The sequence below is a fragment of the Artibeus jamaicensis genome, unplaced genomic scaffold (genome assembly GCF_021234435.1).
Source record: "Artibeus jamaicensis isolate MK-2021 breed Jamaican fruit bat unplaced genomic scaffold, CSHL_Jam_final contig_415, whole genome shotgun sequence".
NCBI lineage: Eukaryota > Metazoa > Chordata > Mammalia > Chiroptera > Phyllostomidae > Artibeus > Artibeus jamaicensis.
Window position 1 is genome coordinate 16070791 of NW_026521823.1, and position 27847 is coordinate 16098637.

The 27847-nt window shown below is 32.8% G+C and overlaps 1 protein-coding gene across 2 annotated transcripts in view; it reads right to left on the reverse strand.

Moving 5' to 3' along the window:
• Nucleotides 1–27847, reverse strand: part of KLHL1 (kelch like family member 1) — a 326182-nt gene that overhangs the window by 169895 nt on the left and 128440 nt on the right. For both annotated transcript variants that reach the window (XM_053665578.1, XM_053665576.1), the window contains 2 exons: nucleotides 21202–21338; nucleotides 474–670 (listed from right to left, as the gene is read on the reverse strand). In XM_053665578.1, the coding sequence (XP_053521553.1) occupies nucleotides 474–670; nucleotides 21202–21338 (334 nt within the window). The remainder of the gene's footprint in view (nucleotides 1–473; nucleotides 671–21201; nucleotides 21339–27847) is intronic.

Consider the following 27847-nt stretch of genomic DNA (forward strand, 5'->3'; position numbering starts at 1 on the left):
GTGCAATGCAAAGAATTTTTAGTCTCTCTATAAAGGTATTAAAATACCTATGTATTTATATGTATAAATGTATGTATTTACATACATACATACACTAGGTCCTCCCAAGGTAAAAAAATGTTATGGCCCAGATGGCTAACTCTTCAATACAAAAAAAAAAAGAAAGGAAAAAGTGTAGCTGTGGAAGTGGAGGTATAAAGATAGATATGCCAGAAGCAGTTAGGAAAAATTATTTTAAACAACTTTTAAAATCTCAAATAATCAATATCTGTATCTATATGGTCTATAAAAGATAAATTAAGTGATAATAATATTCATTATGTAATGACTTACAATGCCCCATAATAAAAACGTACCAAGCTTGTAAAATTTATATTAGGCTTTAAAAAGTTGTTCAGTGCAATAACAGTAATTATTTGAACCTCTGGTAATATAGCTATGTCTCTATCATTCAAACTATGAAGTTTCCTTACCATTGTGTAGCTGTGAGCCACCTTCATTAGTTCAATGCACCCTTGAGCATCTGCAAATGCTCGGATGCCTAAACAGTTGGATGGATGCAGAAGCTTCATGAGGAAATGGCAGCACACTTCTACCACCTGGGGAAGCTGGAGCAGACACGCAGCAGCCAGGAGGTTTTCAATGGTGTCTTCTTTTAATTCCAAACAACCTAAACATTAAGTGAAGAAGATTATGAAACTCTGTCTACAACATGAAGTAACGTGTACTATTGTACTACTCAATATACTAGAAATGATTTGAACCTAGGTTGATAATCAAGAAAAATATAACTCCATAAAGACTAGTAATTGCTTCAAGCACCTTGCTTTTTCATTTGAAGTTAACTTAAAATATAATATTAGTTTCAGTTGTACAATGCAGTTATTCAATATTTGTATTTCTAATGAAGTGATTGCTGGGATCATTAAGTGCAGTAATCACCTGTAGCCATATGAAGTTATTATGATATTCCTTATGCTGTACATTGAACCCCAGTGACTTATTTATATCTGGAAGTTTGTACCTTTCATTCGCCTTCACACTTTTACCCTCTCCCTCTCTGGCAATCATCAGTTTGCTCTGGGCCAGGCGACCCTTCAGGCCCGGCAGGTTCACACCGGGTTTCTGCGGACGGAAGAACATTCACAGAGCCACTGGGATGCCTAACATGCCTTTGTTCACAGGTGGGTACAAACTGATTAATTTGTTTAACTGATTAATCATTGCAGAGAACTACCTTTTTGGTTCTTGTTACTGGATAATATAGAGTGATGATAATGGACATGAGTTCTATTCATAGTAAAAATATTTTATTTATATTATTTAGAAATTATCACCTTACTGAATATAAAATGATAGCTTATTACTTATTGAAATGATTCTTCTTTTCCACTTTTGCTTCCTCAATTTTCTTTTAAAGACTATTTCTAATATGTATCTATTGAGTCATATTATTTGTTCCTGGGTGTCTGTAATTTTTTTTTTATCTTCCACTTACTATTTCTGTCTCGAGGATATTCATATTTTATTTATACATGACATTTTAAACTTTACTTTTATTTCTAATTTTAGAAGTTCTCTCCATGATAACTACTTGTACTAGAAAGTTTATAATATTTTCATATTATAAACCTTTAAATTCAGGAATATTTATTTGGTATAGAAATATACTGTTTAATTCTATTTAACAAAGATTTAAATAACTTTTAATTATAAATGCTTTACACAGGAGAGTTATTCATTTTACTGAATTTTAAATTAATTCATAAACATCAATTTATATTTAAAGACTGAAAAATTTAAAAATGTCTTTATTTCTGATTTATTTATACTGTTCTGCTCTTATATAACATTTTCACATTTAGTTTTATCTATAATTAAAACAAAATAAGTATCTATGATCTCAGTTTAATAGGAAATTTTGAGAATTTTAGGTACTTTGATAAAAAAAATATGTTTCATTCAACTTTTTGGGTCTTCTAAATTCGAGATTTGAATTATCCAAACTAGTTTTATTCACATGTTTCTTTTAACTTTATTTTTATTTATTTTTTATAAATTTTTATTGATGTTCAAATACAGTTTTCTCCATTGTCCCGCCACCACTCTCAGTTCCTTTAGTTTTTGCCTCAGAAGTTCTACATGGCAGCTTCGAACATTTAAGATGGTGATTAGGCTTCACATAAAAGGGATATTTTATTTGATTTGTGAACTTGGAAGACATGCTATACTAAAATTGAAACTCAACTGTAACTCTATAAGGAAATAAAATAATTATGAATATCTTCATTATTAATATAGCATCATCTAATAAAAAATTTTAAGTGTACTCTTGGAATTTATATTTTATTTTATTTTTAAAGCTTCTTTTAAAAAATATTTCATTTATTTATTTTTAGACAGAAGGGAAGGGAAAGAGAAAGAGAGGATGTGGTTGCCTATCATGCAATCCCTACCGGGGACCTGGCTTGCAACCCAGGCATGTGTCCAAACAGGGACTTGAAACAGTGAACCTTTGGTTCACAGCCCGATGCTCAGTCCACTGAGCCACACCAACCAGGGCATGGAACTTATTTTTAAATTTTATGATGCTACTATCATTTTTTCTTAGATTTCACTCTCATTCATCATGAACATTTCTATGACATGTTAGGGAAGTTGTCTATTTCCAAGACAAAATACTTACTAAGAAAGACCTTATACATGGGATGCCTTTATTTTGTCCACATCAAACTTTCTATTTTGAATTCTTTTCTTTTATCCTGCAGTAAACTGCAAGAATAGTGCAATAAACACACCTAATAATCTTTACCTTGTTTCACCGAGTATTAATCTTTTGCCACATTTGTGTGTGCTTGTGTTTATAGTTGCTGAATAATGTGTGAGTGTATTTATGCTACAGTTGCTGAATAATTTGTGTGTGTTTATTAATGCTATGGTTGCTGTCTAGATTGGTAGTTATTTTCAACCACCACATTTCACTCCTAAATACTTCAGCAGGTATCCCTAAGAGCAAGGGCTTCTACAGAGCTGCAACGTAGTTATCACACTCGTGACTCTGGTACACTATAACTGCTGTAATGCAAATCTCCCCCACATCCAGATAATATGCTTTGTAGACTTTATATTTGAATTCAGGATCCAATCAAATTCACACGTTACATTTACTTGTGATGTCCCTATAATGTCCTTTAATCAAGAAGATTTTGTCATTTGTATTTATATGAAGGAAGAATCCAGACTAGTTTGTTTGTATGTATGTTTTTTGTAGAATCCTTCAATTTGATTAGTTCTATTTCCTCATGATTAGATTTAGTTGGAATAATTTTGGAGGGACAATCAGGAGGTGATGTGATAGGATTCCCTTTCTCGGGGCCTCATGGGGGGAGGCCCAGAGGGTCAGCGTGTCCCACTATTGATGGTGTGAAGTTTGGTTTCTTGTTTGAGATAATTCATGATAGAGTGCTTCACTCTGAAGGAACTTGTTTCTTTACAACTAGCAAGTGATTTGTGGGTCAGGGTTAACTTTGCTTTAAAACATGACAATTCCCCTGTAGTTTAACATGTTTACTAGATGAAGAACATTATGTTTTATATATGAGTTTCACTGAATGAGTAAGACAGCAAAGGAACATGAAATGTGCTTCCAAGGGTAGCCAGGGATTTGATGAAGGAAAAAAAACAGGTAAAGGGAAAACTTACTGTTTGGAAAAAAAAGCAAAAAAGAGCAAAATTAAACTACTTTTCATTATATATTCATCTCTAATGAAATTAGCTGCTTAAAGTTTAGTTTGGGTATAAAAGAGGGCCACTGTTGATAGTATCAGTTAGAAATAGTTAAACTTCCAAAAATTTAATAAATGCACAAGGACTCTACCATTTAGATATTATCAACCAGTGGGAAATAGAGTATCATTGGTAAATTCAGCAGAGAAGACATTTGCTTCTGCAATAATATAAATAACAATGAAATTCTTTGAAGTGTTTACATTTCACATTATCAATAACATTATTGTTCAAAATAATGTCCAGTAAAATCATTATCTAAAGTTAAAGGATTAATACGAGGTCAAATGATTTAAAACTAATTACATCAGTGTAATTATTGATATATGTATGTATCAACTCTACGAGTCACAGAAATCTGTATTTTGTGTCATTCTCAGATAATTTATGAAAGACATACCTATATTCATAAAAATAAAAAATAATAAATAGAGAGCATAATATAAATACATTAAAATATGTTACTTATAATTGATTGTATGTATACCAACAACACATATATTCAAAATATTATCATGTTTAACATTTTTAGATAAATTTCACCTAAAATTGTTTGTAAGGTTATCAAGGTGTTTGCATGCTTCTTAGGATAGATCTTGTGAAAATCAGATAAAAGCTATAAATGTAGATGGTACAGCCTTTATAGATTCCATTTAACTTTGATTTTAGGACATTGGGAAAGTGACTTTCTTTAATTTAATTACCTAAATGTTCTTTACAGCACTTGAACAGAAAGGAATTAACACAGTAGGCCTGAACCACTCTCCTTGAATAGGCAGTCCTGCCTGCAAGATTGGCTCTTGACTTTTGTCTGAGATTTCAAGAGGGTTCTTACCGTTAATTAATATGAGTTGTTCCCTGCACCTAAACTGTATAAGTAGTGTGGTTAATACTGAATACCTGCTCTCCTTCTGGGAGTCTGTAATTCTGGTATATGCTAAGTAGAGGCTGCTTATGTTATGAATCCTCCACAAAAAAGAAGTCCTGGGCACTCAGTCCTAAGACATTTTCCTGGTTGGCAACAATTCACACGCTTTGTCACAACTAATTGCAGAGGAAATTGTGTCTTGTATGACTTCAATGGAAAGAGACTCTTGGAAGTTTGCATAAGGTTACCCTTGGAATTTTGCTTGTGCATTACTTCCTTTTCTGATTGTGCTATCATCATTTTGACTAAAAAAAAAAAAGCAAAGCAAGGCAAAACAAAACAAAAAATATAGGCATTCATGTGACTGTAGGTTGAATCCTGCGAGCTATCCCAGTGAATCTCTGAGCCTAGAGGACTAGGTCCTGAGATGTCTCAGAAGAGCACTTTAATCCGTATCTTTGGGCTCTTGGGATAGAAGATGCAATATTGTTAAAATTTCAATTCACCCCAAATTAAGCTATAGATTTATTATAATCATATTTAAAATCCCAGCAGACTTATTGTAGAAATTGCAAAACTAATTCTAAAACTCATATGTAAATGAAATGAACCTAGAATAACCAAAATTGTTTTGAAAGAACAAAGTATAATAATGTTACCAGATTTTAAGACTTATTACAAAACTAAACTACTTAAAATTAATTGGCATTAGTCTTAACCTATAGAAATAGAGCAATGAAAAAAATGAAGTCCAGAAATATAATCATTAATATAAATAATGAGTGCTTGCAAAGGTGAGAAAGGAATTCAGTTGAGAAATAATCTTTGAACAAATTCTGCTGGTACAGTCAGATATCTATGTACAAAACTGTTTTAATTCATACCCCACAATATATAAAACTTATTCAACATGGACCCTCATCCTAAATGTGAACCAAAATTATAATTCTTCTATAAGGACATATTTCAGAAAATTTTTATGGCCTTACATTAATCAATTATTTTAAACTATAATAGGGAACACATAATTCTCAAGAAAAATTAATTTAAAAACCTTCAAATTAGCCCTGGCTGGTGCAGCTCAGTGGATTGAGCATGGGCTTGTGAACCAAAGGATCATGGTTCGATTCCCAGTCAGGGCACATGCCCAGGTTGCAGGCCAGTTCCCAGCAGGGGATGCACAAGAGGCAACCATGCATTGATATTTCTCTCCCTCCCTCCTTCTCTTCCCCTCTAAAGATAAATAAATAAAAAATCTTTAAAAGACCCTTCAAATTATAACATTAAAGGAACAAAAAAGATAACAAAAAATGTCTGAAAAATCATATATCTGATGGAATACTTTGTCCAAAATACACATACAAAAAATCTTAATAATAAAACAATAAAAATAGGCAGGCTATTTAAACAGACATTTTGCAAAGCAAGATATATGGATGGAAAATGTTCAACATCATTAGTGCTAAGAGAAGGCAAGTTAAAAGCATACATATCACCACACATTAGAACTAATGGTGAAAATGTGAAATGATACAACTATTTTGGAAAACAGTTTTTCAGTTTTACCACTCAAATGACTTAGACATTCCACTCCTAAATGTTCACCCAAGGGAGATAAAAGAATATATTTACATAAAGCCTTGCACATGAATGTTTATAGACAGATTTATTTTGTACTGACCAAATACTGAAAGCTGCCCAAATGTTTATCAATAAGTGAATGGATGGACCAATTATAGCATATATATTTAATAACAAAGAAAGAAGAATTGATGCATGTATCATCATAATGGATTATCCAAAGTGTGAAAGAATTACGCTGAAATGCCTGAGTGTGGAGCAGAGGTGAGGAGAGGCGACATGATGGATCATAAATGGGCGTGGGAGATGTCTGGGGGAATGGGCGTATTCATCATCCTGATGGTGGCAATAGTTTTATGGATGCATAGATATATCGAAATATCAGGTTGTATATATGTACAGTTTTTGTGCATCCATGTATTAAACCATAAGTATTTTAAAGAGAGTGCTCAAATGTTAACAAATTTGAGTTGCATAGCACCTATAAGTATTATCAGAGGCTTTAATTAAAACATTATTTATAACATCATAAAGATAGGACATACTTTAAGAAAATGTGAGTCATGGGCTTTTTCTTAAAGTTCATAATATACACAACATAAGGCAGTCATGGCCACTATACATATGCGACTACCATGACCATTATATTTTAAAAATAATTTTGTATATGTAAACCTAATATATAAATTTGTGTGTGTATTTTCATTTGTATTTTTACCTTCTCAGATTAACTCCAGAAAAGTGATCATAGATATTATGTCAGTGCGATAAGCTGTAAGACATGTAAGATATTTGTTTGGAAAAACAAATAATTATTCAGCCTAAATTTAAATACTGAATCTTCCTGTACTTCATAAAAATTTAGATAATATTTGGCATCTCATTAGAGCATCTCTTCATCTTTTACTGTAAAAAAAAAAGAAGAAAAACTTTGAACTTTTCATAGTTTAAAAACTTTGAACTTTTCATAGTTTACCTGTAGACTAATTTTAAAAAATTATTTATGGTAACTTCAGGTGTAAATTTTAAATAAGTAAACATTATTTGTTTCAAAGAGTTTCAAATATTTTTTATTCAGCTTGGAATATATCCAATGAAAGGATGCATTTGTAAAAGCCAGAAAGCACAAATCGAATATTAGCGAGTGTTGAGCTTGAATGAACACAATTTGAGCTACCTCATGCAAGATATATTCCCTTATAACCTGGCCATTTCTCTCACAGACTTAGATGGAAAAGGCAAAAATAAGCCAGGTATTTGACTTAAAAGAGAAACCCTCCAAAAAGACATGAATGCTGTTAATGGAAAATAAAGAAATACTTTACTTTGATTCAAAGTTAACTTCTAAGACATAATGTTCTCAAATGGCTTTAGGTGCCATACAAAATTGGCTTAAAAATACCTATGGGTAAGTGAATTTTTTTTTTACTTAGGGACCCTGGGAATAGGGTAACATAAACCCCTGAGAAAATTTTCTCAGATAAAAAGGAACTATCTGTTCTCTTTTGTGACAAATCAAGAGGTACTTTGTCTTCAGAAATGACTCATTGAAAGACTCAGCACATGGTCAGGAAATGGTCACCTTCACAGGTGACTCCCTATTTCCCTCCTGGTGGCCCCTGTGCCAACTTCAGATTCAGACAGCAAAACATGTATCAGAAGGGAAACTACTCCTTCACGTATATTTCTTTTGCATGCATGAAGAAATCTTTACAAAAAGTTTCCCCAAAGTCTTTTTCTCTATGTTTCCTTGGAAAAAATTGTATCATGCTGAGCTCAGTCATTACGATGGATTAAAACTCCAATGATTGATTTTAAGACTCTATAAATGAGAATGATACAATTAGAGTAACCTTCCCTTCAGTCAACTGGGAGAATAAGAGGGAATGACTTTCGACTAGGGTACCTCCCATGTACTGTTACAGTTAACCACAGTCTCACCTTAGGTAAGTGTTGAAGCAACTGAGTGTTCAAAACATGAAGCAGTAGACTTACACTTTGATTTTCTACCTAATAGTATAGATCAATTTATACTGCGTTAGAATAAAAACATGTAAAATAGAACGAAGAGGAAAAGTAACATTATAAAATATTGCAAATCTATGCTATTCAATTTTTAGTAGGCAAGCGGTACCACATTAACGATTCCGATATATAGCCATATTTCATTTATAAATTCAGTTATACTGAAAAAGAATGTATTCTATTAGATTAGGTGCAAAAACTGCCCATAAAAGCCATAAAGTTAAATATGCTTTCTTTTGTTCTATCATCTTATCTATGTATCTATATATCTATGTATCTATGTATATATCTATCATCACCATCATCGGTCATTTGTTTATCTATTTATGATCTATCTTTAATGGAAAGATAAAGCAATAATATCATTCTTACATGAGAAATTAAAGCAAAATTATTATTACATTAGTAACTCATAGGGAAATCAAAATAAGATTTTTGAATACTTACAGATTTATAGAAAATTTTAAAGATTGTACAAATTTTCATATAGCACATACATATTTTTCCAGTTATTAATATTTTACATGGATATGGTACATATGTAAAAATAATGAATAATATTGCTATGTTTTTATTAACTAAAGTTCATACTTAACTCACGTTCCTTAGATTTTTTTGCATAATAGTCTTTTTCTGGTGCGGGATCCCATGTGGGCATCATGTTGCATTTAGCCATTACAGTCTCTGGGCTCCCCTTGGTTTTGACAGTTTCTTAGATTGTCTTTGTTTTTGATGACTGATGGTTTTGAAGAGTATTGGTTAAGTATTTTGTAAAGTGTCCTTCAACTGGGATTTTTCTAATTATAGTTCATTGTAATTATGGGCTTTCCTTTCCATTACATCTTATCGATGGTACATACTATTGACATGATTTATCACTGTTAATGATGATTTGGATTGGTTAGTAGAAATAGTATTTGTCAGCTTTCTTTTCTGTAAAATTACTCTTTTACTCCCACTTTGCAAGCTGCACTCTCTGAAAGTCCTGATGAACAGCTACACTTAAGGAGTGGGAAGTTATGCTCTATCTCTTTGAGGGCAAATTAATTATATTAGTGATTTGTAATTCTACATGGCAGATTTGTAAATTCTTTTCCTTTCTTGTTGCTCTGTTACAGTTGCCCCAAGTTTCTCCCATTGCTCTCCCCTGCCCCGCCCACCCTGCGCTCCCACAGTCAATCCCCACCCTGTTGTCCATGTCCATGGGTCATTTGTACTTGTTCTATGAGTAGACACTCCCCCTTCTTTCCTCCCTTATCCCTTTCCCTCTTCCTATCTGGTCCCTCTCAGTTCCTTGTGTCTATGCCTGTGGTTCTATTTTGCTTGATTGTTTATAAACATGGTGGCAAGAATTTGTATATTCTTTGTCATTTATTTACTACTCAGTAATTATTTATCTTACTAAATTCATTAAACTTTTAAGTATTTCAGAAAATACTAGAGAGTTAAAGTAATTTGGATTCCATCATTTTATTATTTTTAGAAGGCTTCATGTCTTTTTGACAATTACCAAAAGAAATGGATTTTTAACTGCAATTTAGAGATTTGCTACCATCAAATTATCCCTTTGGTTCACAGGCCTGTGCTCAATCCACTGAGCTACACCAGCCAGGGCTATTCCTTATTCTTATATGTGGCACATTACCAGCACCCTGCATGTTTTCACATTCTCTCCCTCCCTCTCTCTCTCACATTTGGAAGAAAATCCTGGATAGCCTCTAAAAATTATTGCAAAGTGGTTTTAAGAAACAAAATGACAAACTATACCTGGAAAATTTGCTAAACTTAGTTTGTTAATCAGTAAACAATGTCATACATGCCTTCCAGATACAAGGGAAACACAGTTTGTGTTTTATGAGTATTGACTGTATCTCAGAGTTCCAAGGGTTCACTGGTAAAAAAAGTCAGGGAAATATCTAGGAAAGCACCAGTGAAAAAGTAAGAGTGAGAACAAGGGCCATCGTTTTGCCATTTCTACCTGCTCATCCTTTCTTTGGTAGGTCCCTGGGTGTCGGATCAGACCAAAAATGTTAGTAGTTCTCATTTATTAAAATAGTTTTAAATCTACTATTTTTACAAAGTCTTCATTTGGAATAAATAAGAAACTGTTAGCTGAGTAAAAATCTTGACACATTTATACACAAGTGTCTGCATTTCTTGACTTTAACAATTTACATACACACTTTATTTTCAGTATATCAGAATTTATAACTCTTACCCTCACTAAGTATATTTTCACTCCAATGACTAGCTTAGAGATTAAAACAGACTGTCACTCAATGCTCTAAGATCGTTTGCCTCTGAAAAAAATTAAAAAGCAATGAAAATAATCAAGTCATAGTTATATAAATTTCTACTGTGACGTAATTTCCCAAGCTGTATACCTGAACTACCACATAGACATTCATTTTTCTATTATTGAACTAAGTACTTTAAGATACGCACCTTTAGGTGGCACATGCACTCTTAGATTCAGCATGGAGAGCGCCATATCCTTTAAATTAATGTACCCTGAACCCAATTAAGTTTGATCTCTGGATTTAATATTTTGTTCTGTAGCACATTCAATTGTTAGTAATCTACGTGCCTGAGCAGCATCATTTGAACTAAAATCAGATGAAAAATACTTCTGCAATGTGTTATTATATTTACTTTTGCCATATTACTGAGAATGTGTGAAGTATATCACATTGTATCTTTTAAATAGTCAAATATTAAAAATATTGTACTCGAGTTTTAGAAAATATTTTTCTCAGATTTTAACTATTGTCAAGCAAAATATTTATTTTTATTTTAAAACAAATGATTCTTCTTCTTTCTTTGTTCTAATGACTGAAAAGCTAAAACAAATTGGTAAGTCATTTATTTGAATACAAACAGAATCTTCAGACATTTACTTATAATGCAAATCATACCATGGGTTCTGTGAATTTGAATTAGAATGCCCTTTGCAGGTCTTTTTAATTTGGATTTCAAAGCTTCATACACTTGGATACTTAGAAACAAAACTAAGAACAAAATCATAATTTTGTGACTTTTTAAAATTACCTTTTGTATTTTTCTTTCTTAATGTTCTAATTCAATCAGGAAAATAGAGGGGAAATTGAAAGTGTTAAGTCTAAGAGAATACCACTTCTCAGTGGACAAATTTTACACAGTATAGAGGAGCGTGTTCTTATAAAACTACTTTGAATTGAAGTCATTGACAAAGTTCCTTCCCTTAGTTTGCTTAAATATTTTGTGCACTACCTAGAGTTATTGTGATGTTGAAAAAATGTCAGCAATTTTGATATATTATTCAGCTCAGGGTGGGAGTCCTACCACTTTATCTGTGGCTTGTGGACATCTTATCCACTTGGTCTGTACTCCAGAGCTTCACAGTTTCCAGATTGGTTGGTTTTAGGGTTACTTTGTGGGGGTGTTAACAGAAAAATTTTTGGAGCACTGCCTTGGCTTTCAAAATATACTTAACAGGTGATTTCATTCCTTTTCTGCTGTCATTGTGCTAATTCATTTTTAGAGATTGCCCCTTTCATTTTCAGACTCTAAGCATTCATCTTTTCCTTGAAATCTGCGGATATAACAGTTCATGTACATAATCTATATTTTTCAGCCCTGGCGAACTGGGATTGCAGTGGTTACAAAGTGGCACTGAAGAAGTTTACATTTAATTCTCCAATATGTAGAAATCCTTTCCCAAAACACTAACCTAGCAAATCCAGTTATATATTATTAATACCTTGTTTTCCCTATTTTAGGTATTTTACTCTCAAGCAATTTGATAAACTGTACATTTAAATTAAATAAATATTGAAATGAAGTAAGTACCTGGAGTCCTAAATAGTTTCTTTTAACTTAATTAATGACATCGGTTTGTAAACAAAAATCAACATTATCCTATTACATAATTATTATATAATTTTGCATTAATAAAATGTATCCACTTGTCAATAATAATCATTAAACACGTGGAAATAATTAATGACATATATTTCTAAGTATTATTGACATTTTACAATTCTTCTTACAAGATTGACTTTCACTACAATCCTTTAAAATTTTTTTATCACTGATTGTTTTTATTCTGCATTATCCTTCCCTCTCACTACTCTTGAACATTTCTCCAGAGAAGAAGACGAGATGGGTTGGGAAACATAACAGACTGTGAATGACATTTAGCTAGAATATTTTGGCTGGTTGAGGAATGTGAGAGGAGTACAATAGTAGCTACAATGTGCCCAAGAATTCAGCTCAAGCACAGAGTGTGAAGGAGTCAAGGATCAAGGAATTCCTTTAGGGTATCGTGCGCATGAAATCTGCTCTGGCTGAAATCGGTTTTCCTTGTTGGGTAGCCATAACCATCCCTTATCTGACAGAGACAAAACATTTAAAATTACGTGCTGAGGGTTCTCATTATAAATTAGCTTTCTCAAGCATGAAAGGGAAGCCAACACAAATAGCAAACCAGGTAAAGTGGTGATTTACAGAAGTCCAAGAAGGGTGTAGGGACAAGAGCTGTTTTGTTTGCATGAGGTTGTTTTTCCTCACATGCTATTCGAAAATAGCATCTACTATTAAATTTTAAGTGGAAAGTATTGGAAATTATTTAGTATTTTAAGGTATGTATTATTTAGAAACATATAAAACTGGTGCTTCAGTATTCTCAACTGCTAGATAATGCTGAATACCAACAGACAACTGAGCTGTGAGTGAAACTTCTTGAAAATGTGAAATGTTAAACGTATAGTGTTTTATGTGCTCTTATTTAAGTAAAAACAACAAAGCGAAATTGTGCTTAAAATTCCAAAGTTATAAAATTGTGACTGCTAAGCTTCAGGATGATTTAAAATAGTGCTATGATCAATCAGAAATAACTCTTTTTTTTAAATAGCGTTGTTTCCTTTCCTCAGGTTATTCATGACTTGTATAAAGGAAAATTAATTGTAAGAAAAATTTAGGTTTGATGGCAGTTGGTATTATGTTAATGGAAGGTCATATTTTTCACTTAATATGACAATAACAAAAGTACATATAGGCAACATTACCTCTTATATTAATCAGACAGAAAATTGATTAACTGTAGAGCTAATTCAAAGGACATTGAAATGTCATTGAGAAAATTGGATAATGGTTTCATGTTAGAGAAATGTTGTTGAGCTCTATGCTGAGGTGTTTTCATCTCTGTTTAAAACAATAAGACTTGATTAACCACTCAGTGTTGCATGCAGACACACACAGTGTTTCTTGTTAACAATAGTGGAAAGATATTGGTATGATAGAAATATGCTTTATTTTATAAAATAAAAAGTGCATTCTTATTCCAATAAAAGGTTACTTTATTTTATTTTTATGTTTACTTTTGTCTTTATAAAATGTCTTTCAACTTTTTATAAAAATTGTTGAATCAATATTTTAATTAATGGGAAGTAATAATAAATAAAACCAGTCTTTAAACATTCAATTTGTTAGAGAACAGAATTTTTACATCTGGTAAAAGCCCTAAGTTTAAAACTAATATTCTGCTAATGTGCTTGCATAATTCATGTCGCTTGAATTAAGCCAGTAATAAAAACTAAAAAGTAATTTACTTTTAATTACAATAAAAAATTCTGAAGGGAGTTTAGAATATTCAGTTCAGGCTGAATATATTGATGTATACTTTTAATATTAAAGCAGAACTTTAAACACTTCAGCTCCTCCTGCAGCGCATTTACTTCACTCAGATATCTGGCAGTAAGCAGAAGCCATCTCAACATTCCTTAACGTGAACTGAGTCTTTAATTAACTTCACTCAGCTATTTTTTTTAAAAACAAGGAAGTTTAAGCTTCAACATGATTAAAGAGTTGCTTGCTATTTGGCGGTTTAGTTTTCTCCCCTCTTCTTCACACCACTGCTCCGGACAGCTTCCTTTATGTAAACCTTCTCCTTGTCAGTTCCCTACAGAAAATGACAGTTGGCTTGTATCCCTGCAATCCCGTGTCTCATATGTGTTTGAACTCTTTCCTTACACATCAGGGAACACAGTATATTTTTAAGGATGTCAGGATAGTAGGAACTACGTAGGAGATAAGTCAGAGGGAAATCGTTATCAGTTCAGAGACAACATTAAAGTACAAAGGAACCTCAGAGAATCCTTTCAGATATATTAAATGTCGTCTTTTATTTTCACAATGTAATCAATTTTAGGTTAGAGCTGAAATATATATAGACAGAAAATCAATAATGTAGACTTTTAAACTTGTTTTATACCATTTTCTAATATTAGGCTGTATATATCAAAAATATGTTTATACCTTTGATAAAAAAAACAATGGGTAGCTATTTTAAACCCCAAATTGGAAGGTGCTGTAAAGGCAGAGAATATGTATAACCAGCATATTGTCTTCTAGAGCCATCATAGGGCATGGCATGTGGTAGGCAGGTGGTAATCCTTGAGAGGCATTCAAAACATTCACAGGCCAAGGATCATTAGCCATTAATGTGCTTGGATTGTCAGGCACCACTGCCACCTGAGGAAAGTGGTGTGAGGAAGCATGAACATAGTTGGTAGTGACCCACGGCACAGCAACTGGGGAGTCATTGAAGCTCCTCCAACTATTTGAGGACAGGATAGTCATAAGCCACTTCAGAGGACTCTGTCATAACACATATTATATTAGTTTGGAAAAAGCTTGTGTGTTTTCTTCCATAAGATGGTTCTAGTTGAGCTCAGTTATCTTTTCATCTGTAACAATTTTGCAAGACTGTATTGTGACAACTGCCATATCAGTGTGCATTCTTAAAGAAAAATCAAAATTGGTCAATTTTTGTATAGCCATTTTAATATTGAAGATGTTAAACATAAATAAAATGTGCATCATTTCAACACCTGTCAGGATGGTTTTTATGAATAAGTCAACAAACAACAAGTTCTGGTGAAGGTGTGGAGAAAAGGGAACCCTAGTGCACTGTTAGTGGGAATGCAGATTGGAGCAGCCACTGTGGAAACCCGTATGTAATTTCCTCAAAAACTTAAAAATAGAACTGCCTATTTACTCAGTGACTCCATTGGCAGGACTATATCCTGACAAACCCCAAACACCAATTCAAAGAACCTATTTACCCTTATGTTCATGTCACTGTTATTTACTGTAGCTAAGTGTTGGAAACAGCCTAAGTGCCCATCAGTAGATGAATGGACTAAAAATAGAGATACATTTACACCATGGAATACTATGCAGAAGAAAGAATTCCTACCTTTTGCTACATTTGGTATAAGATAAATATTATATGATCTCACTTATAAGAAGAATCTATTGAACAACATAAACTAATGAGCAAAACAGAACCAGAGACAAGGAAACATGCAATAGACTGATAGCCACCGGAGGGGAGGGGGTGAAAGGTAACAGTGGAAAGAAGGGGGAATGGACTAGTCAAAGAACACCTATGAGTCAGACATGGACAATGCTATGGGAATTGACTGTGGGAGTGGGAGGCAGGGCTGCGTGGAGGAAGGCAAAGTGGGAAAAATGGGACAACTGTAATAGAATAAATAAGAATAAAATAAAGGTAGAAATACAACTAAAATGCAAAAAAAAGTGATTTGTGCAGTGTATGGAGGAAGTACTGTGACTGATCAAATGTGTCAAAGAAGTGGTTTGTGAAGTTTTGTACTGGAGATGTCTCTCCGGAAGATGCTCCATGGCCCACAGACCACTTGTAGTTGACAGCCATCAAATTAAAACATTCATTGAGAACAATCAATATTATACCATAAGGGAGATAGCCAATATACTCAAGATATCCAAATCAATAAAGCTATTGGTAAAAATGAAAAAAAATGTGTCTTTTATTTTATGGAAGAAACTAATGAACTTTTTGGCCAATCCAATCCAAAAGGGCATTGATTGGGTAGTGAAAATACCATCACATTGTGTTCTGACATTTTATACAGTAATAGATTCAACATCTTACTATTATTCCTTGTCTAGTTACTTTTTCTCACTGAGTGGGCCGACGTACAAACTCCAAAGTGTCTTACACACTGGAAAATAATTTTCCACCCATCTTATTATTTCAAATAAGACCAAAAAAATCCTGATCTACTTCATGATGATTTTTGTCAATGCTCAAAAATATTTTTCAAGAAAAAATGTGTATCTATAAAATTTATGATATTCATGATGGAGTTCTAAAGTGCTATAATTTCTAAGTAATTCGAAAATAAAATGATGAGAAACTGTAAACATATTTTTTTTTCTTTTCTTCTCTGATTCCATGCTTCCAAAATGCTCTGTAAAATAATTCCAGAACAGCATGGACTTCATTATTCCAAATCCTAGCAGTTAAAACAAATAATGTGCAGGATTTGTTTCTTTTCTAACTAAATAAAATTATAGAACAGAAGCTCTATAACATGTAGGATAATTTTTAAAAAGCTGTTATAGTTCATTTAAAACCATACAACTGAGAATGTCATCCAATGGATAGTAATACATAGATCTTTTTGCTTTGGAAAACAGAAGTGATGAATTTTTTCACTATGTTTTGCTCTAACAATTTTATTTACTACTGAGTTGTTTAAAGGCCAATGTCTTTCTAATTTGTATTTATCCAACTTAACTTTAATTTTATGTTCTTCTTCCTAGTGTGACCCTCTTTATGCCAAAAGTGATCAAACATTTTTAACTGAATTATGGATTGATTTTGAAAAACTGATATACAATCTATAATTACATATTCTTTGGATTACAACTAAGAATGCAAATTTTAAATGTAAAGTGATAGTTGTAAAAGGGAACTATAGCAGGCCTTCAATAACATAATTTTTTAAAGAGTTCTGATGAGATATCTTAGGAACTTACCTCTTGTTTATATCAATTAGCCTATGCTAACATTGGTTTTATTATTTGTCCTTTCAGTGATAGTTACAGAACCAACAACCATGTTAAGTGAGGACTTAACTGTATTTTCTAACACATCCTGTTGCTTAAGTGGGCCTTTGTTCTTTATGAATGGCTCCCATCACACTCAGATTTGCTAGTAAAAAACTATGAAAAATCTCAGTGGAAAGTATTAAAAGAAGAAATGTTGGAGTTTCTTAAATATCTAATTTAGAGAAAATAAATAATCATTATTTCTAAACGTCAGTGTAAATCCCCCTCTCCTTTTCATCCTTGAACTACTACTACATTGTCTAAAAAAACATTGACCTTATATGTTTTTTAAAGAAAAACTTATTTTTAAAGGAAAGTAGCTAATTTTATACTGTGATAATCAGTATTTTAATAGTTGCATATTTAGCTTTCCTGCTTCAGAGAGTGTTTTCTTTAATTTTGTCAACCCAATGGTTTTCTTTGTTCCATCTACATATTTCTAGTAGTAACACTTTTATTTATATCACTTGTTTTTCGACCAAGTATCCCATTCCCTTTTACCTACTACCACTATTGTACTCACTCCTTATTACCCAGGTCACTCTTCCTGGTTACCAGAAACAAAATCTCCAAATACTTTGTTTTAGCTCTTATTGAAACTCTACCAGGCCCCAGATTCCCTTTTATCTCATTTGCTGTCCTAGGAGAAAAGTGGAATAATTATGAAGGGTGTCTTCCATATCTTGCCATATATGAGGTTTTCCTAAATGAAATTCTTTAAAAGATTATTCCTTTCTTTTTAAATCAAAGATTCTTAAACTCTACAAATATTGAAGCTTATTGTAGTCAAAAATTCATTCTAACCTGCTTTCCCCATTTTTGTTTTTATTACTTTCTAAGTCAATGAAATAAATTGGCTACATATGATTTTTCAAACCTTACAAACTTTGCAGATCTCACAGAAATTTTTTCTTTGAAATAATTTTGAAGCAGTTTTATTCATCTCTATTGAACAAATTATATTTACAGCTAATAGTTGTAGTTCTATGAATTCTTGACATAGTTGATACCCCTTAGTTTTTTGAAAACCTCTCAAACCTCAAAATTTAAGAAAATATTTCCAAATGGTAGACCCCTTTGTATCTTACTGCTCATTCATTTTTACCTATTTCTGTGATGCATTTATTTTCAGTCTTCTACAAAATGTCTTAGAGATCAGCTAACAAGCTAGCTAAGTAGACACATTTACTTATTCTTCCTTTTCTATTCTGTTGCTCACCTGATCGCTTCTATTTTTATAATCGGTTATATTGCACATTGCAAAAGATAGGTACACATTGTGTGTTATGCCTACACATCCCCCAATATTAGCTTGTAAGTTATTTCCTCACCTAGCACATTTCTATAAACTCATAATTGGCAATTTAGCAATTACCAGGAAAATAGAAATATCAGAGCAAAGGCTAAAGTGGCAGCGGCAACTGAAAGGCAGTTTTGTATTCCATCTGCCCTTTAAAAAGGAGAACAAAATCTGGGTCATTACATTCATCAGGGAGTTTGAAACACCCTCCAACTTTGTGCTGCTTGATGATGAGTGTCTTCTGACCTAGTTTTTCACAGGAAAAATGCAAGACTGCCAGGCAATGGAGGCTCTAAATGTTGAATTTATGCCTTTCTGTTGCTAGAAGGATTCCTAAGGTAAGATTCAGGATTTGTTTCTTTCCAAGAAACAATAATGTGGTTGTGTTTGCTATCTCCTGCCTGTGAGGCTTTGATCTTTTAGTACTGTTTCAGGCTGTATGCAAATTGAGGCAAGATGGTCTTGATGCCCCATCAACTTGACTAAAATTTAGACACACATCTTCCTGCCTCTAGGGCTTTGATCTCTTTTTTTTTCTCTTAGAGGATTTACTTTACAAAACTTGTAATTGTTAATTCTTTCTCTCTTCTTGTGAGATGTGGATCCTTTTACCAGGCAATTGCCAGCTTTACAATCCAGAAATATTTTTCTCACGGACCCGGAAGCCATGCCTTTGAAATGCCAACACCCAAGGAGAGAGCACCCGGTGTGTCAGTTTTGCTAGAGGCTAGGAGCGTAATTTGAGTGGGCACCTTGTTTCAAGTTGTAAAACAATGTTCTGTCACAAAAGGAGAAAGGTTACTTTTCCTTTAGGTACAGCCAATCAGCAAACGCAGATGTCCTGTGTTCTTTCCTACTTGAGCACTTAAAAATCCTCCCCTGTACCCTTTGTTTCTGCAGAATTATGATTTTTTATTTTTAAATTAAATAGATTGGGGTGACATTGGTTAATACGATACTACATTTTCAATTGAACATAGGTTTCCATTGAACAATTCTGTGCTACATCATCTGTATATAGCATTTTTTACCACCCAAATCTTCTTCTGTCACCCTATGTTTGACCCTCTTTACCCTTTACTAACCCCGCCCCCTTCCTTCTAAGAACTGCCAAACTGTTTATGAGCTCTTGTTTGTTTGTTTTTATTTGTTCATATATTGTTTTTATTTTTATTTCCCACATATCAGTGAAATCATATGGTTCACGACTTTTTCTGTCTGACTTATTTCACTTACCATGAAAAGTAAACACTGAGTTCTGGTCTCTCTTCCCGAATGCAACAGCCTTCAGAAAAGACCTGCTTACTGTTTAACTCAGGGCAATATTTGCCTTGACAAAATATAATTTTAAAATTACAGAGGCTGAAAAATGTCTGAGTCTTTCCGTAACATTGCTGCCTTGATTTCAGCATCTAAAGCATGTGCATTTCTCTTTTCATAGAAGTTTTTCATAGAAGCTGTTATATTGGTATTAGCAAACTCCTCTCTGAGAAAAGCCAAACAAACTCTCAGAGGAGATAGATTCTCATTAGTTCCAATGTCTCTTGCTTTTAGAGGCTGATCTTCAGACACCACCACTTGTTTCCCTGTGAGCAAAAATACTGAAAACTGCAGCTCCTTGAACTAGGGTCCCGGTGCTTTGATATCAGGCCCTAGTCTCTCTCTCTGTTTTCATTTAATAATCAAGAGTTCAGACCTAAAAATTTTCACTCAGACTACCTTCTTTCACTACTATCACAGGATTTTATTATAATGTCTCCTTTTATCTCATGAGTCCTGGAAAGAGACTAAAATATTTTAAATGAATATGAACCCTGATAATGCTCTGAACAGCGGGTTTTATGTCTTCTAACTCTCTCTTTACATTTCACATTATATCCAATTTATTTTCAAATCTCTTTTTTCTCTTGTACCATGAGCTTCTGAAAGGCAAAGACATAGTTTATTTATTCATTTATTTTCCAGAAATAGAGATAATACTAGCACATTAAGCAACATTAAAAACAAAGTTGGATAACTTAGCAAAATTATTTGAATTCACCAATTATATTATGGTGCAAAGACCAATAGGAAATGTTAATATAGAGGATCAGAAACAAATTGTTTTAAAATCTAGTCATTTTCACAATCTAACTATTTTCATGTCCATTTCAACTCAGCTTATAAAGTTCACATTAAAAAGGAAAATGGGCTCATGGAGATGGACAACATGTGCAGATTGCAGTGGGGAGTGAGGTATCAAGGGATCAAATGGTAATGGAAAAACATACAATAAAAACTCACTGAAAATAATTAAATGTTCTGTGGAGGTATGAGCATTACAACAGCACCAAAAGGGTTATTTGAACTCCTCTTTTCCAAAATGAAAGAACATTTTCATTAATTTCCCTTTCTAATACTCTAAATATGGATATAAACAAATTCTCATTTGATAATTAATAACCTTTCTGCTCCTTTCCCAAGCCCATCTATCTACCATTCACTTTTATAAGCCAGTTTAAATCCTGGCTTATATAAGTGGAAGGAATATGGTGTATGTATACATATTTATTTACATTTATCATTTCAGTGACAAAAGCAAAAGTAATCTGACTTTTCTCTGTTAATCTTCCAAATAGAAAAAATGAAAGATACAATCTGTATTCTTCTTTCAGCTTTAAATTCTGCACTCAATTCTAAAATTTTCAAGACCTCAGTGCGATCCATAAATTTTTTACTGTACCTGTATATGCAAATTGAACAAGATCCCAGAGGGCATTGGGGTCTATGCCTTCCATCTTGATCTCCTCTTGCTTGGCTTCACAAACATCACTCGTAAACATGGCAGCAAAGTAGTCTGAGACTGAGCTCAGAACCAGCCTGAAAGAGCCAAAGGATCCCATTTAGGCCATGAATATAAAGCATTGAAATGCAAAGTTCAGCAACAATGAAGCACAGGGCAATCTATCTCTCTGTTTATCTCTCTGTCATCTATGTATCTATCATCTGTCTATTAATCTATATTATCTATGGATTGTAATTTTAAAACTGATTTAGGAAATTCTGCTGAAACTTTCACTATAGAGCATTCTCCTACATTTTTTTCTATCATTTAAAATACATTTTCCCTTTCACATTTAGTTCTACATCCCTTTTGATAAGAATCCAGTTTTATTTCTCTCTACATATTCACCCACTTTTCATCATGATATATACAAAAGAATTTTATTGGCCCAGTAAATTAATGCTGTCACCTATATCATGAATTTGAATACTAAATGTTTACTAATCTGTGCCTGAGAAATTTTTTTGTTTATTCACTGGTTCTTATGCCAACAAAATATTCTTTTTTACATGTATGATAAATATATAAATATAATTTTCTTGTTTTATATTTCCTTATTGGATTCTTCAATCAAGATTATACAAACCTCATTGAATAAACTGGTAGTTTCAACTCTTTTTAATTTTTTATAACAACTTAGAAAACAATTAATTTTTGTTTTAAAATGGCCTGGAACTTACCTGAAAAAAACATATTGGCTTGGCTATTTTGGGAAATAGTGACATATCAATATGGATTCCTTTTTTAAAGATTTTATTTATTTTTAGAGAGAGGAAGAGGAGGGAGAAAGAGGAGAGACACATTGATGTGGGAGACAAATATCAATCATTGATTGGTTGGCTCTTGCATGCACCCTAACCAGTAGTGCCCTGACTGGGAATCGAACTGGCAGTATTTCACTTTGTGGAACAGCGCTCAACCAACTAAGCCAAACTGGTCAGGGCTCAGTCCTGTTTTAATTATTAAATAAGACATAGGTCATGATTTATGTGCTCTATTTTTGACTCATCAATAATTGCATTTTATATTTTTCAAGAATATACCCATTTTATCTAGGTTTTGAACTTTATTAATATATAATGAACTATATATATTTAATAATATATATAAACTATATATATATAGTTTTAGGAAATATATATATGTGTATATATGTGTGTATATATATGTGTATTTTACTATATATATATATATATATAATAAAATTATTTTCCGGTTGCCCTGGACTACAGCAACTCAGTTTGTTGGAGCACTGCCCCATACATTGAAAATATCTGGGTTCAGTACTTAGGAAATATACCTGTACTTGGGAGGGGTAACTGATGGATGTTTCTCTCTCATATCAAAATTTGGTCCTCTCTCTCTAAAATTAATAAACTTACTCTTGAGTGAGAATTTTAAAAAATATGTTTGGGTTAGTTCTACCAATGTATTTCATTTTTATGTTCTTTTGTGTTAATCTTTCCATTGTTTTTGTTTCAATCACTAACATTTTATCTACAACTTTTCTTGTGTGAATGTATGTTTCTCTTGAGTAGAGACCAGATTTATTTTTCTTCAATAAGCCAGACATTAAGTGTTCTAGTCATTGGGAGTTATACATATAGTCTCTGTCACACATTTTCTTTAAAATTTTTAATTCATTAAAAATACAAAAATAATATTTAGTTTATAATCCACAAAAAAACAAGAAGCACGCTAGATTTGGCCCCTGTATAAATGTTTGCTGACTCTATCTGGAGTTTAAACTATTTATTCTCAGGTAATAATTTCTATCATGAAATAAAATAATTTTAAAAAATTTGTAAGAACCTACAGTATTATAATTCTGCTCACCTCTCTGCTAAGTCAAGAATATTTTTAAAAAGAAATACGTGTGTGAAAAGAAAATTTTATTTTATTCTTCACCATTTCTGGTGCTCTTTATTCATTTCTGAAGTAGATTTTAATCAGGTAATAGCCAAAGATATTTATTTATTATATCTTATAGTTTAGACCTGATGACAAAAAAATTCTCCCAACTTTCATTTAACTGAAAATGCCCTCATTAAGTTTGACTAAAGATATCTTATAAAAGTTATTTTCACTTGAGAAAAATTTTAGATTGAGAGATCCTGACTCCCCCCGCCCCAGTTCGGGACTAGTAAAATAATATTTAATTATCCTCTAGACTCAGTTGTTACAAATAGAAAATCAGTTTTTCTTCACATATTTGTTGCCCTGATTAACTAGGATTTGTATCCCTAATTATTTCTTTTTCTCTTTATCTTAGAATTTTAGCAGTTTAGTTTTGATATCTGTGTATGTGGGTTCATAGTAGTATTTATTCTACTTATGATGTTTTGAGCTGTCTGGGGAATAGGTGGATCCTTTAAATCAAATTTAGAAAATTATATACACATGATTTCTAATTTTTTTTACTCAACACACTCTCTAACTCTTTTCAGAACTCTAAATGTATATGTGTTTCTGTAGCTGACAGTATCTCAAAGATTGTTGAATTCCAGTTCATTTTTCTCTTAAGCGTTCGTTTTTTCTGTGCTTCACTATAGATTATTTTTAGTGACTTAAATTTTCCAAACATCTCTTGATAATTTTATTTTCTTTTTCACTGTTTTAAATTATTTTCCACAGATGCTTTAATGCCCTTTGCTCATAAGTTTAACACCCGAATCATGTCTAGGTTAATTTGCATGACTGATTTTATTCTTGACAATGGACTATATTCTCCCACTTTTCCACATATATTAAAAATTTCAGGTGTATAATGGACATCGTGCCAGAAAAAATGTTGAGGTGAGGTAGAGAGTATCACTCTAGCTTACAGTTGTTTTTTAAACAGCTTTTTAATAACTTCAATGAGACAAAGTATACACATTTTATTTTTCTGGTGATTTTTTGTTGTTTTAATAGGGTTGAAGATTTTTCATTTACTTAACAATTCTAAGTGGAAATACAAATCTATAAAACCATTGAGTAAAACACTTAACGATATTTAATGATTCTAAAGAAATAGAGAACTGTAAAAAAAGGGCACTGTAGTTAAGAGGTTTTCCCTTCCAAGGCCTCCTCCACCTTTCCCCACGCACTGGCCCCAAGCAATCACCACACTGCTGTCCATATCCATGAGATTTTTTTCTCTTTTACTTTATTTTTTACTCAGTCCCTCCATCTCAACTGGGACCCCAAACTCCCCACCTCAACACCTGTCAGACTGCTCTCTATGAGCCTATTTTTCTTGTTCACCAGATTCCATGTATGAGTGAAATCATATGGAAATCTGACTGGCTTATTTAACTTGGCATAATGATTTCCAGGTCTATTCATGCTGTCCCAAAGGATAAGAGTTCCTCCTCTTTTTATGGCTGAGGAGTATTCCATTGCGTAAACATACTATCATCAATACATCAACAAACAAGAAGTGTTGGTGAAACTGTGGAGAAAAGGGAACCCTTCTGACTGTTGATGGGAATGAAGATTTGTGTAGCCACTGTGAAAAACAGTATAAAGTTACTTTAAAAAATAAATTGAACTGCTTTATGACTTAGCAATATCACTTATGGGAATATATCTACAGAAACCTGAAACACTAATTTGAAAGAATATATGCACCCTTATGTTCATTGTAGTGTTATTTATAACAGCTAGGATTTGGAAGTGGTCCAAGTGTCCAGAATACATACATACATGACGTGTTGTGGAACTGTGCACCCGAAACCTGTATCATTGTGATAACCAGTGTCACCCCAATACATTCAATAAAAAGGAAAAAAAGATTTGATTTCAAAATTCAAAAACTTCTGTCTGTTTAAAGTAGATTAGAAGAAATTAGTACACTCTTAAGACTCCTCAGGAGAAGGTTACTCACTGATGGAAATCAGAGTTACAAATATAGAATGGCAGAAAACTAAAAAAAGGAAAAAAACCCTATGACGTATTAATATTAAAAATGGAAGTAATCACTTTTGTGTATGTGTTTAATATAGGGAAGGACATGTGTGTGTATGTTCAGGTCTCCTGGGGTAAAGAATGGACAACAGGACTGGAGCAAGAAAACCACAAGGCTCACTGCAAACACCTTGTATTCCAGAAGGCCACAAAATGTTTAAAAAGTGATGAGCACATATCAAAGGAACTAAATGTGATCATTACATCTGTAAGCTAAACAACAGTAAACTCTGGGTGTACTTTCTTCCTAAGAACCTAAGAAGAAGGAGAGGAAGAAGGGTCAATTCAGGCCATTACTATTTAAAAGTTTCTATATTTCCAATCAGGAAAAATATTTTAAAACTGTTTATTTTGCAATTTTATCTGCTTTATATTTATTTCTATGTAAGTCAAGGGCATGGTAAAAGTTCACTTCCACAAATATAGATATTTCTTTTTTTTATATTTTATTTCAAAATATAGTTCATGCATTTGAGAAGTACTTCATGGGATCTGTGATTTTAGGTATTAAATATTAACATGTTAACTCTAGAGAGGTAACATGTTAGAACTACTTGGAGTTATCAGTTTGTTACACATTTATTTGAGCAATTAGTAACTAAAAATGTCCACACTTTATATTTTCAAAGAATAACAAAATAATTAAGACACAGTTATCTTTAAATGTTTATTATATACAGTAAAATAAATTATAAAAAAATAAATATGTATTACATACCAATTAGATAAATTAATATCAAATGACCAGTTTTATCAAAAGAACAAAAAATAGATTTGTACACTATGAAAATAAATTATAATAAACCAGAGGGATATATCGGGTCCTGCATAAATAATACCCTTTTTCATTACAAAATATTTTATTACAACATTATAAGCATGCCATTCTGTAACATGACAATATCACATCCAAGCACACCATATAACATTTAGGTGAAATGTCAAGTTAAAACTATAAATTATTACACTCATATTATTACCTTACCAACCACACTCAGTCAGGTATTACTTCTGCTGGACCCTGTATATCTTTCCTAATGCATAAGAGGTATATCAAGATGAAATTAACCATTTTAATCTTACACATATTAAGGCTTGATTTACAACAAGGCCCAGATCCATATAGAGAAAAATATTATGAGACCTAGAGAATTCAATCTCAAATAATTACATAAGTTCCTCTCCATAAACTATAATATACAAAATACTGCTAACTCAGTAAGAGAAATGCAGAAAACTTTCTAATACATTTAGAGTTAGTGAATATAAAATTCGCATTAGATTTTAGAAGAGAGATGTAATGAATAACAGAAAGTAATATCTTTATATGTGCATATATAGCTTCTATTAATGCAAAGGAAGCAGGAGCCAAAAATGCATATATAAATGGATAAATGTAGCCACTCTGGAAAATCTCTTATTCAGGTCACCACAAATGTATTTCCTTAGCAACCTATTAAACTTTCCTAAGTCCACTCCAATTTATTGTGGTGTTTGACATTGCTGACCTCCCACTCCGTCTTTAAATCTCCACTTTAGTTAAAGCAGTACAGACTTTCTTATCTCAGCTTACTTCTGACTCACTGACTTCTCTTCCTACTGTAGCTCCCTGACCCTTTTATTGCTCCAGGTTTTGAGTCAGGTGTCTAAATATTTGCCTTAACTCTCGTTGTTTCAGAATCATTCTTGAGCATGGCCTTAATTATTACCATTAATGGCAGTTTTAAATCTGGCCTTGTGTCTGAAATGCCTATAGAAGCTTCTCACCAGTTGCCCCAGCACTTCAGTATGCCCTAAACTAAATCAAAGTCTTCCACGGGACTTTCCCCTTCCTTCTTACTTCCCTGTTTCTAATTGGTGCACCACCAATGTATTGAACTTTCAGAGTAGATGCTGCAAAGTTATGATGTATTTCTTCTTCTCCTTCATTACCTATATCAAATAACACACAAAAACCCATCTTTCCTTTTGTACTGGACTTTTTGGTTGCCCTTCCCAGACCCCTTTTAAGAGGCACACCAATATGCTCAGGACTGATGATGCCCCAGCTACCCCTTCTCTAGAATCTCTAATGACTCAGGGGATCTGCTCCTGGAGTTTATGTGCTCCTGCTCCTCTTACCACATTCTCCAAAGCCCCCCTCCTCTACTCTTGACCTGTGGGTGGGCCCAAAGATAATGACTAATAGAACTCAGATATAAATATACTGCCCCTTTACTCAGGGTTATGACTAACTAATTCTGCAGCAAGTCATGCTCCAGAACTTCTTAGGAAAGAAAGCTGAAGCAAGGCTCCCGCCGGGACCACATCCCTGATCTGCCCCTTCCTCAACCCTGTCCTGCTTCTGAGGACAGTCCTCAAATAAGCCAAGCATGCTTGAATTCCAGTCTCTGGGTCTGCTTCCAGGGAATCTGACTATGGTACTATTCTTCAAAATATCTCTCTGTTAATCTCTTTCTTGATATTTACATAGTCCTCATTTCAGGCCTAGATTAACTTTAACTTCTTCCTAGAACATAAATTAGTTTTTGTAGTGCTAATACGTTGTATATTTTCTAAAGCTGGGCCATTTTTCAGAGCTATCTTTGAATTATTG